Below are 14819 nucleotides of genomic sequence, written 5' to 3'. Positions count from 1 at the left end.
TCATTATATTGCAGTTGCCTACAGTAACATGCTGTACACATTGCGGTCTATGATCAATAAGTAGGCTCTGCTCTGCTCTGCCTTGTAGATTTGTGCAAGTATACTATGTGGTGTTTGCAATAAGGACAAAATAGCTCAGTGATGCATTTCTCAGAATGTATCCCTGTCATTAAGCAATATGTTACTGTAATTGCTAGTAAAGGTTTTTGTCATACACAGTAAAAAATATTTTTCCTAATGACTATCTTGTTACAGAGTGAAATTTTATGAAATCAGGACTTCAAAATAAAGGTTTTTCTTTCCTTAAGTAATATTTTATGATACACTTATTTAATAGGCAGCATGTACTTTTAAATACATTTTTCATTTTCAAATTTCCTCTCCCTGTTTAAAATCAGCTTGATTATCTTAGCAGTTTTCATGTACATATCTCCCTCATTTTCTGTTATTCTTTTACTTATATTTTATCCAGTCTGGACAATTCATTGTTGCCACATTCTACCCACTCTTGCTGAACATGTTTCACCATTTGGAATATTCTTCTCTCCATCTTGATCTTTTAAACTTCTACTATATATAGTAAGGCCCATCTCAAGTACTATTATTTCCATGAAATTTGCTCTTCTACTATCAAATATAATCTTTCTTTGCATTCTGTCATGGCACTTGGACCTTTTATTCTTGAACTTAACCACATTTTCCCTTATTTCATTATGATGTTCCTCATCTCTTAGATTGTAATTTATACAAAGAGAGATTGTTAGGTGTTTTTGTAGTTTAGAGTCCTATTAGCAATTAGTATTTTAGGGTCAGTACTTTATCACTACTCATTAGAGTGACAATTTCAAACACTTTGCAAAATTTCTATTCCACTTCAATCTTTAAACATTTAGCAATTCACTAGACGTTTAGATGTTAACACACCTTTTTGTCTACTCCTTTCAAATCTTACATGATTTCTTTGTTTATTTTATAAAAGTTAACTTGGAAATTTCTTATGTTTCTGTTCTACATCTTTGGTTTAATACAGCATAGATTCTGTATTTTCTCTGGCTGGAATGCCTTGGGTATTTGAAATAACTAAACTCTGAGTCTTGATTATGTCTCATTTACTTTTAAAACATTGTGGTATATTTAAAAGGGAAGAGATTTTTCTCTGGCATTTAAGTTAGTAACACCAGGAATCAGGGTGTTAAAAAAAAAAAAAAAAAGAATCCAGGAACTGGCCACTAAAGATAACTACTTTATTATTCTGCTAAGATTTAATTATAGTTTGGGGGCAGTATGTAATATAAAGTATATAGCAAAGGATATAATTTTGCTTTTCATTCAGCATACTCTGAAGGCAAATTGTTCAAAGTAAGAATAGATTTAGCAAAAAATATTCTGGACAGATTTATTTTATATTCACAAAATCCTAGTAAGATATTTTTGGTATTTTAGCAATTCACTGCTTTTACTTCTCTTACAGATTGAGCATCCCAAATCTAGAAATTTGAAATGCTACATTTCAGGTTTTAGATTTTCACGTTAGGGATGCCTAACTTTCAGATTACATAAATGCAAATGTTGTTCAAAATTCCAGTCTGAAAATCTTCCGGTCTTAAGTACTTTGAGTAAGGGATACTCAACCTATACCGTTTTCTTTCACTGTTTCCTCTGTACACCAAATTTGACTCTTCTTTACTCCTTGTTTACATTTTTTTTTTTTTTTGGTATCAGCACAGCGAATACACAAGCTCTAAAATCTTTTAAGTCACCTTTAGTCTTGATATACAGATTTATCTTCAAAAGCTGTATTTATTTTTCCTTTAAAATGTCTCTTTGGTGTATTTTTTCCTCTTTTCACTTCTACAAACCCAGTCTAAGCCTCCATTATCTCATAGTAGTACAATAATTATCTTTTTTTATTTTTTATCTTTTTATTTTTAAAAAATTTTTATCTTTACCCCTTCAATCCATTATGCACTTGGATATCAACTTCCCTATAAATATCACTTTTGTATCCTTTCTATGCTCAGAAATAAGGATTTTCATTAATAGTAAACAGCAAATATAGTATTTAAGTCAGAATCATAAAGTCTTTTTCAATAAGCCTTCCATGACCTGCTTTGATATTATTTTAGCCAATCCTTTATCACACTACTTTTCAATAGGTAAGAGTGATAGTATATTAATTTTTCCTTGAATTTGGCAATTTCTTCCCATTTCATGCATTCTTAGTTTTTTTGTACTCCCAGGATTGTATTTCTTTCATTTGTTCATCTGTCTGGATATATGCATTCTCAAAGTCCACCTAACTTTTTCAAGGTTGCTCTTTTCTAATATATTGCCTACATATTTAACACTTAAATTTATGTTTAGATCTATCTAGCTATCTCTAGGTTTATTTTTGTTAGTCTCTCTAGATAGACTTTACACTTTGGGATGAAGAATTAGCAAGATAGTAATTAAGTCTTAAGTAACTCAAGATCTTGCAATTAGTGTGGCCTCAGTAAATATTTATTGAATAAATGCACTTCTGTTTACCACAGAGCTTATTATTTATGCCGCATTAAGGGTTCAAATATTTCTTGCTAGCTAGTTGCCTTAGAGAATTAAAATTATAACATTTCCCTCCCAAACATCTCATCATTTTAACCAAATTATTACAGCATTTCTAATATCTTACCAATTTTTTCACAAAAATTTCTTTACAGTTGTAATATTTATTTATTTATAGTTGCCATTGGACCTTTATTTTATTTATTGATACGCGGTGCTGAGAATCAAACCAAGTGCCTCACACATGCTAGGAAAGCACTCTGCCACTGAGCCACAACCCCAGCCCTGTAATATTTATTTATTTTAAAAAAATTTTTTTAGTTATACATGGGCACAATATCTTTGTTTATTTATTTTTATGTGGTGCTGAGGATCGAACCCAGGGTCCCACATGTAAGAGGCGTGTGCTCTACCGTTGAGCCACAACCCCAACCCCTGTAATATTCATTTTTAATTAGAAATTACAAGTATGTGCTATTGCACCCAGCATATTTTTTTTTTGAGTTTTTAGTTTCCACACAAAAACATAAAAGTTGTACATATTCATGGTATACCATGTAATGTTTGATATAAGTATACGTGTGTAAAGTTTAAATCAACATTTGTCATTTCTTTGTGGTGAAAACTTTCAAAACCTCTTCTTCAAGCTTTTTGAAATGTACATTAAATAATTGAGTCTGTGGTTACCATACTATGCAAGAGTTATGGTTATAATATTGAGAACATAGAATATTTGGAAAGTTTTATCTGATCATCATATATACATACTTTTATATTCTAAATACTCTGCATTATATTTTATGATAGAATAACATTCTAGTACATTTATTTACTTCAAATTCTCCAAGTTTTACTGGTTATCAATTTTTTTCCCTTAACTATAATACTTCAGTGAACCAGTTGATTCTTAATTATATCCAGCTTTTAAAACAACTAACCCAGAATTCCATGCTTATTTTAGGCCTTTCGTGAAGGATCTAGAAAGTCATCAAGAGTTAAGGTAAATACATTACATTTAAGGAGTTTATTTAAGTGGCTGCTTGTCTTTTTGCTCTCTTCATTGTGCACCATTTCATCACTTATCTTACAAGAAGTGGGACCTTAGAATTCTAATTGAATTAATAAATCACTGTTGTTGTTTATTAATACTATTGAAACATTAATCAAAGGGGGTGGTGGCAGGGTAGGGTGGTACAAGCCTATAATTTCAGCAACTCTGGAAGCTGAGGCAGGAGAATTGCAAATTGGAGGCCAACTGTGGTAGCTTAGTAAGACCCTGTTTCAAAATAAGAAGAAGAAAGACTGGGGATGCAGCTTAGTGGTTTTGATCCTCAGTACCCCCTCCAAGTGTATATTCATAATTTCTAATAGTAAAATTGGAGTAATTAGAATTTTATTTATCACTGCATTTTATGTCTCCCATAGTACTTTATATTCGTTTTCTATACACATGAATACAGAATCACATTTGGGAAATTGAGATTTTACTTTTGCATAGTTGATTCTTAAGGTAGTCAAGTCAGCTGTACCATAAAAACGTGAGTCTCACTATGTAAATACAAACTAGTCACATGTACCTTAAATTAATTAGAACACAGTCCCCTTGCTGAGAGCAAAACTCTTCTTTTGGCTTCTAAAATCTAGATTTTTGTTGGGTCACAGAGGTAGCTATATAGTGTTATTAAAGCTTTCTGGGTTAGGTAGTAAAGGATAACAAGTTTTTGTTTTTTTTTTAAATATTCATTTTTTAGTTGTAGTTGGTCACAATACCTTTATTTCACTTATTTATTTTTATGTGGTGCTGAGGATTGAACACAGGGTCCCATGCATGCGGGGCGAGTGCTCTACCGCTGAGCCACAACCCCAGCCCCAGGATAACAAGTTTCTTAAGTAGTTGAACATTAAATAGGATGTGGGGAGTGTGTTATAGTATATTTTTTGTCCCATGGTATAAAGCATAATAATTATTCGTTATGGTCACGTTTCTAGAAAACACATCATGAAACTATCATTTTTATCTCAAGAATATTACAACATGGTGTCATTTAGCATATGCAAGTCCCACATTTCATAAAATATTCTTTATATGATAAAGTTGAAGATTTATATTTTATTCTATTAACTTGAACTTTAGGAATTTTCTCTGACAGAATAAAGAGATCTGAAAAGTTTTTTGATTAGTTACTGGCAAATCTTACTACCTCAGTACTAGGCTTCATGAGGAAGGAACATTTTTTATTTTACTGAAATACTTTCCTTTAGTACATAAAGAGGTGAGTTAGGAATGCAAAAATTTTTCAAATTCTTTGTGAATATTAGAAAATATATTTTAACTTGAAGATCGTGTTTGAAAGTCATTACAATTCAAATAAATAATTCTGTAGTAAACTTTATAAAGTTCAAGATATATAAAGTTCAAATGTGGTAGGGTAATTTCTGGTCTTTTTTGCTTGGATCAACTTAGAAAGCTAAACATTTTCCAGTCCAGTTTATATTAATTTTTAATGTATATTGCCATTAATTCTGTGTATGTTTGTGTATGTAACTACTTAAGTTCAAACAGTAATACTTACTTTGCTGTGATTTTAGGGTTCAGCTCCAGAAATTGATCCTTCATCTGATGGTTCAAATTTTGGATGGGAGACAAAAATCAAAGCATGGATGGATCGATATGAAGAGGCAAACAATAACCAATATAGTGAGGGTGTCCAGAGGGAGGCACAAAGAATAGCTCTTAGATTAGGCAGTGGAAATGACAAAAAAGACATGAATAAATCAGAATTGAACACCAACAATTTACTCTTCAAACCTCCTGTAGAGGTAAATATATTGTCAAAAAAAATTATAAAAAACCCTTTTTATGCTATATATCTTCAGTTAGACTGAAAGTAACCAAGTGTAATTCATGTCAACATATACTCTGATTTTAGAGCCATATACAAAAGAATAAAAAAATTCTGAAATCTGCCAAAGATTTGCCTCCTGATGCACTTATCATTGAATACAGAGGGAAGTTTATGTTGAGAGAACAGTTTGAAGCAAATGGATATTTCTTTAAAAGGTATCTTTATTTTTTCCTCACATGTTCCTTTTTTTGTAGTTAAATATTGTATTTATGGATATTTAGATGCTCTGATTATATGTACTTTTTTTTTTCCTGACATGATCATTTCAGTATTAAAGTGTAGTGTGGTTGACTAGTGTGACTAATATAACTTTTGAACTGTGATAACATTCACCAAAGAAAAACACAAAGATGTTTCTCAGTTTCTTACCAATCTTTGCCTTGTTGAAAATTTTAAAATAGTTCACTTGAAAGAAAAATCAAGGGGCTGGGATTGTAGCTCTGCGGTCGAGTGCTTGCCTAGCATGAGAGGGGCTGGATTCTATCCTCAGCACCACATAAAAATAAATGAATAAAAAGGGTATTGTGTTCATGTACAACTACAAATATTTTTTTAAAAAGATAAGACCAAAATAGTTTGGATCTATAGGATATTAGTTAAGAATTCTGATTACCTGATAGTACCAGGAATCCTTTCTATGGTAGACCTGTGCTAATTCCTTGTAACATAATTACTAGCACCTGAAAATACCATGGTGACCACAGGCAAATCTCCTTCCTCTTTTTTTTAGACTGTGTTAGATTTGATTCCTATATTATTGCCACCACTTTAGCTTTGGTGGCATTGGAATGGTTTTGGAGGCCTCTTATGTCATTTGGGATTCTTGTGGAATTAATATCTTTTAATAGTCATAGTTTCCTTGAAGTTTAGAAGTATGTTCCTATCTTTAGGGGGATAACATTGCCAATACATGTCTTACAATCTTCATTTTTTGTTTGGAACTTGAGTTTTAAAAGATGCCTAAGAATCTTTCCCTATTACATCAGATTTTATCTGAAATTTGAATAGTTTTAAATATACCAAGAAATATGGACTTTAAAAGCATGGAATTAGGTGGTGAGGATGGGGCTCAGTAGTAGAGTGTTCAAGGCCCTGGGTTCAGTCACCAGTACCAACCCCACAAAAGCATGGAATTAGAATCTTTCTGTAAAGGCAGTGGTCACTCTATCTTTGTAAATAATTTCTACCTCAAATTAATTGCCTTTTAACTTAGGTAAGGTTATAGGGACAGGTGAAAATCTCATTAGTATAAAGTAACAAGGGGAGGGAGGTTCTGTAGTCAAGACTAATTATTTAAAATTTTCACTAAGCTGGGTACTTTGGCACACACCTGTAATCCCAGAGACTTGTAAGGCTGAGGCAGGAGGATCACAAGATCAAGGCCAATCTCAGCAATTTAGCAAGGCTTTAAGTAATTTCGCTAGACCCTGTCTCAAAATAAAAAGGGCTGGGGATGTCACTCAGTATGGAGCATCCCTGGATTCTATCCTCAGTACCAAAATAAAAATATAATACTTATTGTCTTTTTTTGAAATTTCATAAGTTTTTTAAAAAATCCATTCTTTGAATAGCCACTTCAGATTGTTATATACAAAAATGTTAATTCCTTACAAATTTTCTTTCTTTGTAGACCATACCCTTTTGTTTTATTCTACTCAAAATTTCATGGGCTAGAAATGTGTGTTGACGCAAGAACTTTTGGAAATGAGGCTCGATTCATCAGGCGATCTTGTACACCCAATGCAGAAGTAAGCTTACTGAAATCTTTTGGGAAGTGTTGTGTGGAATTTGAGCATTAAGTACAAAAGTCCAATAGTTTAGAATACTTCAATTCTTGATGTATTTTGCTCAGCGTCTTCCTGTTGTAAAAATTTAGGTGATAACAAATTATACATTGAAGAAATTGTGATGTTTCTTATAAGAGGGAATATTGGACTTTTTAAATCCTAGAAAGTCTAGTTAATGGGTAAATGTGCTATGATTTTATCTCGTTAGATGGTAAAGCTAAAATAGATTGTATGTTACTATAAAATTTTTAATGCTCTATTTTAGGGTGGAATATAAAATACTTTTGTTTTCTATATGCCAAAATATACATTTTTAATTTTATAATTACATTTTTAACTGGAACATTATAAGTTTTGGAGCCAGTCTCGCCTTCTCTGTGGCTTATTAGTTTTGCAACTTTATCCATGCCATATATTTTATCTATCAAAATGTATTATTAAGGAATAAAAGTATTGTGCAAAATATCTAGAACAGTGTGTGTCACACAGTGTTAGCTGTACCATTATTGCAATTCCTCAAAACTAAAATGCTATCACTTGTAAGACTACCAATTTCAGACATGCTAAAAAGAGAAAAAAATATGCATTAGAAAATACAGTTATAGTTTTTATTTTTTGTTTTGGATGCCACATGGTAGTCTGTGGGGTGGGCGGATTGGTTGAAGGCATTGATGTACTTTTGAAAAATCTTCCCAGTTGGTAACCAATGATCAGTAAGTCTTAATAATTAATGGTATTTTCCCAAGTTGTGATTATAATGTACTTTTACTAATAGCTTTGCAACTTGCAGGAGAAGGTGCTTTTAAAGATAGAAAATGGTTTACAGATGTATTAAATTATTCTTTTAACAGGTGAGGCATGAAATTGAAGATGGAACCATACATCTTTACATTTATTCTATACAAAGTATTCCAAAGGGTACTGAAATTACTATCGCCTTTGATTTTGATTATGGGAATTGGTAAGTTCAAGTTGGTAAATAAATCATCTGTTGCTTCAAAGTAGTTCTTTAATGTTCATGTAATAATTTAGGTATTTTTATTGCTTTTATAACTTATTTATCATGAGGCAGTTAAAAAGTACTTGAAAATAAGCATTTGGTATTAGCTTTCATTATTGTTGTTTAAACATTTACACTGTACAATTACTAATGCTAATTTCAGCAGTATGCTATTGACTTTATTAGGTTAGAATTTTTTTCTTCACTTTCTTGTATTTTAGGGGGTACGATTTTAGTTTTACAATTTATTTGGTTAATCGGATGAATAATTTCTAATTTGCCTCTCAAGACAAAATTGCATCAAATTTTCTTTGTGGTGTAAATTGAAAGGGTTTGTAGAAGAACCTCTAAGAAGCATGCTCTGAGTATAAAAACTTTTAAATTTTAAAATTTTAATATACAAATATGAATACAAATCCATGTACTTCACAGACTAATAGAACACTATCCATTGAAGCCTCTTAGATTTAGCAGATTGTATCACCTTCTTTACATTTCTTTAACATTTTGTGGTTTTTATGTCATCAATAGTATTTAGAATTTTTTGTTATCTTTAAATTTTATGTTCATTGTAACCTACTACTTTCTTCTGCATTCTATCTTTTCTCTTTCATTACATGAGATAAAACTACACTGTTGTATGTAGGCTCTAGTTCATTTATTTTCACTGCTAATGGCTTTTCTCTCTTCCATTACTGATGGATCTTTTTATTTATCACAATATGTTTCTGTGGCTTTTTGAACATGTATGCATTTGTACATGTTCTCTCTGTGGTAGGGAGAATGCACAGAATGTTTTAGAATGTGCAGACTCAGTTTTTAACCAAAAGTGAATTAGTGAATTGCTTTCCAAAGAAACTTTTTTTTTTTTTTTTTAATACTTTCCTAAGCAGTTTAGTTCCTTTCTAATCCTTTAGTATTAGGACTTTAAAATTTTTTACTAATCCATGTGAAATGGTATCTTTACATTTTTATTTACCATTTTCTTTGATTATTTGTGACCAAATATCTTTTTCTTTCATTCTTTTCTTTTTTTTTTTTCCTTTCCCTTTTCTGTTTTGGTGGTGCTGGGGATTTAACTCGGTGTCTTGTGCATACTAAGCACATACTCTTCTACTGAGCTCCACCCAGCTCCCAACTATCTTCTTATGTGTTACCATTTGGACTTCCTCTTGCTAATTGCCTAATCATATTATCTGACCCTTTCTCTGCTTTGCAGTCGTTTTCTGTGTTCTTTATATATTCTGTAGCCTTTTGGGTTATAAGCATCTCAGTTTATTTTTCTGTATTTTTAAAAAACTGTGTTATGTGCTTTTTAAATGAAGATTTTTAAACAATGTCCATTATGTTTTCTCTCAATGTGAAATTCCTTTTCCTTCAGTATTCATCTCTAATAATTATTGGAAACAGACTTATCATAATAATTTCAGCTTTTCTTTTTTAAGTCCTTTCTGCCCCTAAAAGGTGGAAAATTTAACATAAAGACTCTTTCCATATCAATTTGGGAGATTGTACATCTCATTGAGATTAAGAGTATAAATTTTCCATAATCTGTCTGTTTTCAAATCCTAGCCCGGTTATTTATGATCTTAGACCAGTGTGTTCAGCTCTCTGTGCACCATTATCTCAAGTATGAGAATAATAATAATTCTCTCCTAACAGGAATGTTTGAAGATTTAATGAGCTAACACATGTAAACAAACCATTTAAAACAGTTTCTGGCACAAAGTAACTGCTTGATTAACATATCTGGTTGGGCATGTTATAATCCCCATAATTTAGGAATTTGAGGCATGAGGATCTCAAGTTCAAGATCAGCTGCAGCAATTTAGCAAGACTGTGTCTCAAAATTAAAAAACAAAAACAAAAACCCAGGCTGAGGATATAGCTTAGTAGTGACAGAGTACCCCTGGATTCAATCCCCAGTACCATAGGAAAAAAAATACACATACATATGTAAATAAGTAAATAAAAGCTGTTGCTATCATTAAAGAAACCTGGTTATTGAAATATTCTTTAGAGTATACAAACTAGTTAAGTTTTAGTGTTTTTATACCTGGCATGTTTTTTATTTAGGTGAAATTTCAAGTCAGTGTTTTATAACACTCTGGGATTACTGAAGAAATTATGGGTTTTACTTTAATGTTAATTTGTATAATTAACAGTATCATTTTACTTTAAAAGACTCAAGTGTTTTAATTTATTGTTTTTTTTTTTATTTTATATATTGTAAGACCCAGTTGGTAGTCCAAATTCAACATTTGTTATGAGAAAATAATATTTCTTTTGTGATAGTAGTCAGAAATACAAATTAGTTGAAAAGTTTAAGATTAAAGTCAATAATTATGTATAATTTTGTGAAGTTCCATCTTAAAATGAATAAGAAATTGCCCAATTTTGTTTAATATCTTGGATAAATATTTATTTGGATATCATTTCAGTAAGTACAAGGTGGATTGTGCCTGCCTCAAAGACAATCTAGAATGCCCTGTTCTGAAACGTAGTTCTGAATCCACGGAAAATATCAACAGTGGTTATGAGACCAGAAGGAAAAAAGGAAAAAAAGACAAAGATATTTCAAAAGAAAAAGATACACAAAATCAGAATATTACTTTGGATTGTGATGGAACAGTCAACAAAATAAAGAGTCCAGAAACAAAACAGAGAAAGCTTTCTCCCCTGAGATTATCAGTATCAAATAATCAGGTATCAAACTCTACTGATTCTTAATGAAGTTAATTTGTCATATTTTTGCCCTTTTTAAATGTAAAGTTTCTTAACAATTTTTAAGTCCATTTTGATGTTTAGTGAAGTGTAAATACAAGTTCTGTTACTATACATGCAACATTTGTTAAAAATTATTAAGAGCTGGGCATGTGATCCCAGCCGTTCAGGAGGATGAGGCAGGAGGAACCAAGGGCAGGCTGAGCAACTTGTCTTAAAACATAAAAAGGACTGGGGATGTGGCTTAGTGATTAAGCACCCCTGGGTTCAATCCCTGGTACTAAAAAACGAAATAGCCAACAAATCACTGCAGAATTGAAGATTTTTCCCAGACTAGAAAATTAGCGAATCCAGCTAGTGCTTTATGAAAATTTGGGCTTATACTTCTTCCCCATCAGGAAATATATGTTATTGGCCCTCAAAATAGAGATTAGGTTAAGAAATGTTTTGCTCATTAAGGGGCCCTATATTCTAATAATTTCCCTTTAAGTTTTAAATCGAAAATTTACCTAGTGCTTCATATTTGCAGGTTTTGTGAAAATTTTGTTTTGGGAAGAATATAAACAAAAGTCCATGCTATTGAGTTTATGAATAGAACTTTAGAAAGCAAAATTATTTGATGGCATTCAAGAAAGCAGTTTTAAGATGGCTTGTAATTTTTATATTTAGTTGTGGTTAAAAGACTTTTAAACAGTTTGATGTCAAGAGTTTATAGATGGAGTAACAGTTTTTTTATATAAGAAGTCATTTCCATCTTTCAGGAACCAGATTTTATTGATGATATAGAAGAAAAAACTCCTATTAGCAATGAAGTAGAAATGGAATCAGAGGAGCAGATTGCAGAAAGGAAAAGAAAGATGGTAAGTTGGGAAGCCATTATTAGTTGCTTAATGTTACGGTATTGGCTTAGTGACAGCTACTCTTTCTGTTGTTGCCTTTCCATGGGGCTTCTCACACTTTTCTTTGAAGTTAGCAAATTTGGGGCACATGATGTGCCATTGAGCATTTTTATTTGGCTTTGTCATTACCATTTAAGTAAATTTCACTAATTCTTTGTATTTTTACTGGTGCTCCTTAGACATTTTAAAATGTATGGCCTTTTAGAAATTGTATGTTTTAGAAATCATTAATATTTTTGAGTCTGAGAACTATTAATAAATTTTAATATTGCAATTACTGTCCAAAATTTCTTTCATTAATGTATCCTTTATCTTAATGATTTGATGTTTAACAGTAGATCTTTAAGCTTTTTAATAGTACCAAATAAATGGCTTATGCAGAGCTAAAACAAAAACCCACCACTGGTTTGGTAGCTATTTCTGTTTTATACTGTTATAAAATAAATAAGGTCTTCATTAAAATCAGTTTAGGATTTATATCCTTTGTACTATTTATTTGCAGTTATTTTGTCAGCATAAAAAGTAGGACAAGAAATATCCTAAAATCTTAGTGGTAAATAGTTAAAAAAGTATACAATGATAGAGTTAAGATTTGAAATTAACTATACACACCAACTAATGATCTTCCCCATTCCATTTACTTGTCTCATTTAATGTTCTAGGGGTTTTCAATACTGTTCTCCACGTAATCTCAGGTGTCACATGTTGGGGTGGGGTCTTTGTAGACTTGCTTACTGCACATCCATTCTGTCACCACAGTGGCCATCCTTCTATGCTGTGTTAATTCTGTGCTTTCTATTGTAAAAGCAACACAGAACTGTTTTCTAGCCTTGGAATTTTAGAATCACTTGTCTGTTGAGACCGGGTAGTATTAGAGATAGAAGAAAAATACAGGTGAAAATTTGGAGGCTGGTTATAAAGGAGGAGTTCCTATATCTAAGGTTATTTTGAATCTTTTAAAAATAAAAATATTTTTCAGTTGTAGTTGGACACAATACCTTTATTTTTATGTGGCACTGAGGATTGAACTCAGCGCCTGGCATGTGCTAGGCGAGTGCTCTACTGCTGAGCCACAAATTCTCTAAAGCCCTTTCTTGACTATTGATCTTTAGTATTGTTTTGTCCATTCCCCAATTGCTTGTATTTCTATTAGTCATGTAGGAACTTTTAGGAGACCAATTTAGAGTATCAATGATTTTCTTAAAAGGGCATGTGTTTCATAGGAAGAGCGTTTTTTTACAAATGCATTAATAATTTTGAAAAATATCTGAATTTTTGTTCTATGTTCATACAGTATTTTTATTCAGATAACATTCTCTGAAAGATCTGACTATGGATCTATTTTTTAAAAGTTAACTTATCCATCAGTGCTGAGAATAATAGTGGAACTTAGAACATTTCCAGATCCCAGAAAAAAATTGGATATTCTTTTGATGTTAAACTTCAATGAGAAAAAATATATGCTTAATCATGATTACCTTTTGGTTCTGATTTAGCTTATTAGCATGCTGTATTAATATAGAATAATTCTTCAAAGTTTTTATATTGAGTTAGCATATTCATCTGCTTCTAAGGTGACTGTGAAGATGGAAAACTTGAAAAGTATGTTTATAACTGAAAGGACATGAAACAAAACTTAAATTTTTTTCTTTGGATCTTCAGTCCTCAAAGTCATTCACTCTTATTTCTTACTGTATAATTCAAATTTAACGTTTGAATTATAAATTTTTGGATTTAATCAAATAACACAGAACCACACATTCTAAGGTTCTCAAGCAATTAATATGGTTTTTCCTTACAGGGTGTATTTAGTTTTGAAAATTTTGGTATGATTCAACCTTTATTTTTTCTAGTCTTTGCCATTTATAAGGTTAGATTACAACTAGTAGTTGGAACTGGAGAGTTATATGATAATTCTGTTTGGGGGATCAACATAGGCTGTATTTTGGGAGTGGGCTATAGGGAGATAGGGTTGGCTACAAACGGTACAAAATGTTCAATGAAGGTTTCATTATATGGTTAGGATACATGACCCTTTTCATTCTCAGTTCTGTTTTCCCTCACATCTCTTTTGATGTTTTGTAATGTTCTTTTATTAACATTTTTCTTTTTTCATCCATTATATTGTGTGTTTCCCCTTTGAACAAAGCAAACTCGTGCCTAAATTGTATGGAACTGAATGGATGGTTAGTGTCCATTTCCTCTTATCTGGCAAGAGATATTGGGAGGAGGTAGTACATTCTAGGCTTGCTCTGCCACTGAACCAGATCACCAGCCCTTGACAGAGACTTCTTTGATGGGGAGTTTGAAATGGCTTGGGAAATTTTGAGCCCATTTAAGCTGTGGCCCTGGAAAATACAGTAGAACACTCACTTGATTCCAAAGCTGAAGTACTACAGAGTAGGCTCTCTTTTTGGTACATGTTAAGGTAGGATTAGGGGGCCATAATTAGATGGAGAGAGCAGGTAAAAGGGGAAGGAAAACATGCCTTTAATTCAACAAGCAATCATTTTTAAAGTGGCAAACCTTTTGAAAAATTTAAACAACAAAGATGCTTTTCCTCATTTCTAATTATATCAATAAAACATATTTCTGAAATAATTTTCTGTAAGCACCTTCTTAATATATTTTGGAGTACAGTCTTGGTAGTACTTGATTATTATAATGAGATTGCCTAAACTGGAGTTCATGGAAGTTGATTCAGGGTGGTCTTCACATTAAAAGGACAGAAATTTGAGAAATAGTGTAAGACTATTAAAGGATAATCATATAGCTAGGATCATCTAGATTTAATTGTATTTCACTAGAACATGTGTACCCCAAGGGAAAGAGTTTGTACTTTTATTCATTGTCATAGCCCTGACTCCTAGACAGGGAAAAGTACCTAGCTTTTAAAAAAATAGATGTTCAGTAAATGGGCCAACTAAAAGTTCATGACAGCCATTTACGGAGAGATAGG

The 14819-nt window shown here is 31.8% G+C and overlaps 1 protein-coding gene across 4 annotated transcripts in view; it reads left to right on the top strand.

The window, feature by feature from the left end:
• Window positions 1-14819, top strand: part of Kmt2e (lysine methyltransferase 2E (inactive)) — a 94964-nt gene that overhangs the window by 63497 nt on the left and 16648 nt on the right. For all 4 annotated transcript variants that reach the window (XM_027926451.3, XM_071613206.1, XM_071613215.1 and 1 more), the window contains 7 exons: window positions 3506-3544; window positions 5134-5364; window positions 5475-5605; window positions 7081-7198; window positions 8089-8198; window positions 10679-10943; window positions 11723-11821. In XM_027926451.3, the coding sequence (XP_027782252.2) occupies window positions 3506-3544; window positions 5134-5364; window positions 5475-5605; window positions 7081-7198; window positions 8089-8198; window positions 10679-10943; window positions 11723-11821 (993 nt within the window). The remainder of the gene's footprint in view (window positions 1-3505; window positions 3545-5133; window positions 5365-5474; window positions 5606-7080; window positions 7199-8088; window positions 8199-10678; window positions 10944-11722; window positions 11822-14819) is intronic.

Source organism: Marmota flaviventris, chromosome 1 (genome assembly GCF_047511675.1).
Source record: "Marmota flaviventris isolate mMarFla1 chromosome 1, mMarFla1.hap1, whole genome shotgun sequence".
In the NCBI taxonomy this organism is placed as follows: domain Eukaryota; kingdom Metazoa; phylum Chordata; class Mammalia; order Rodentia; family Sciuridae; genus Marmota; species Marmota flaviventris.
The sequence above is the reverse complement of the archived record's forward strand: the minus strand, read 5'-3'. Positions and strand labels throughout refer to the sequence as shown.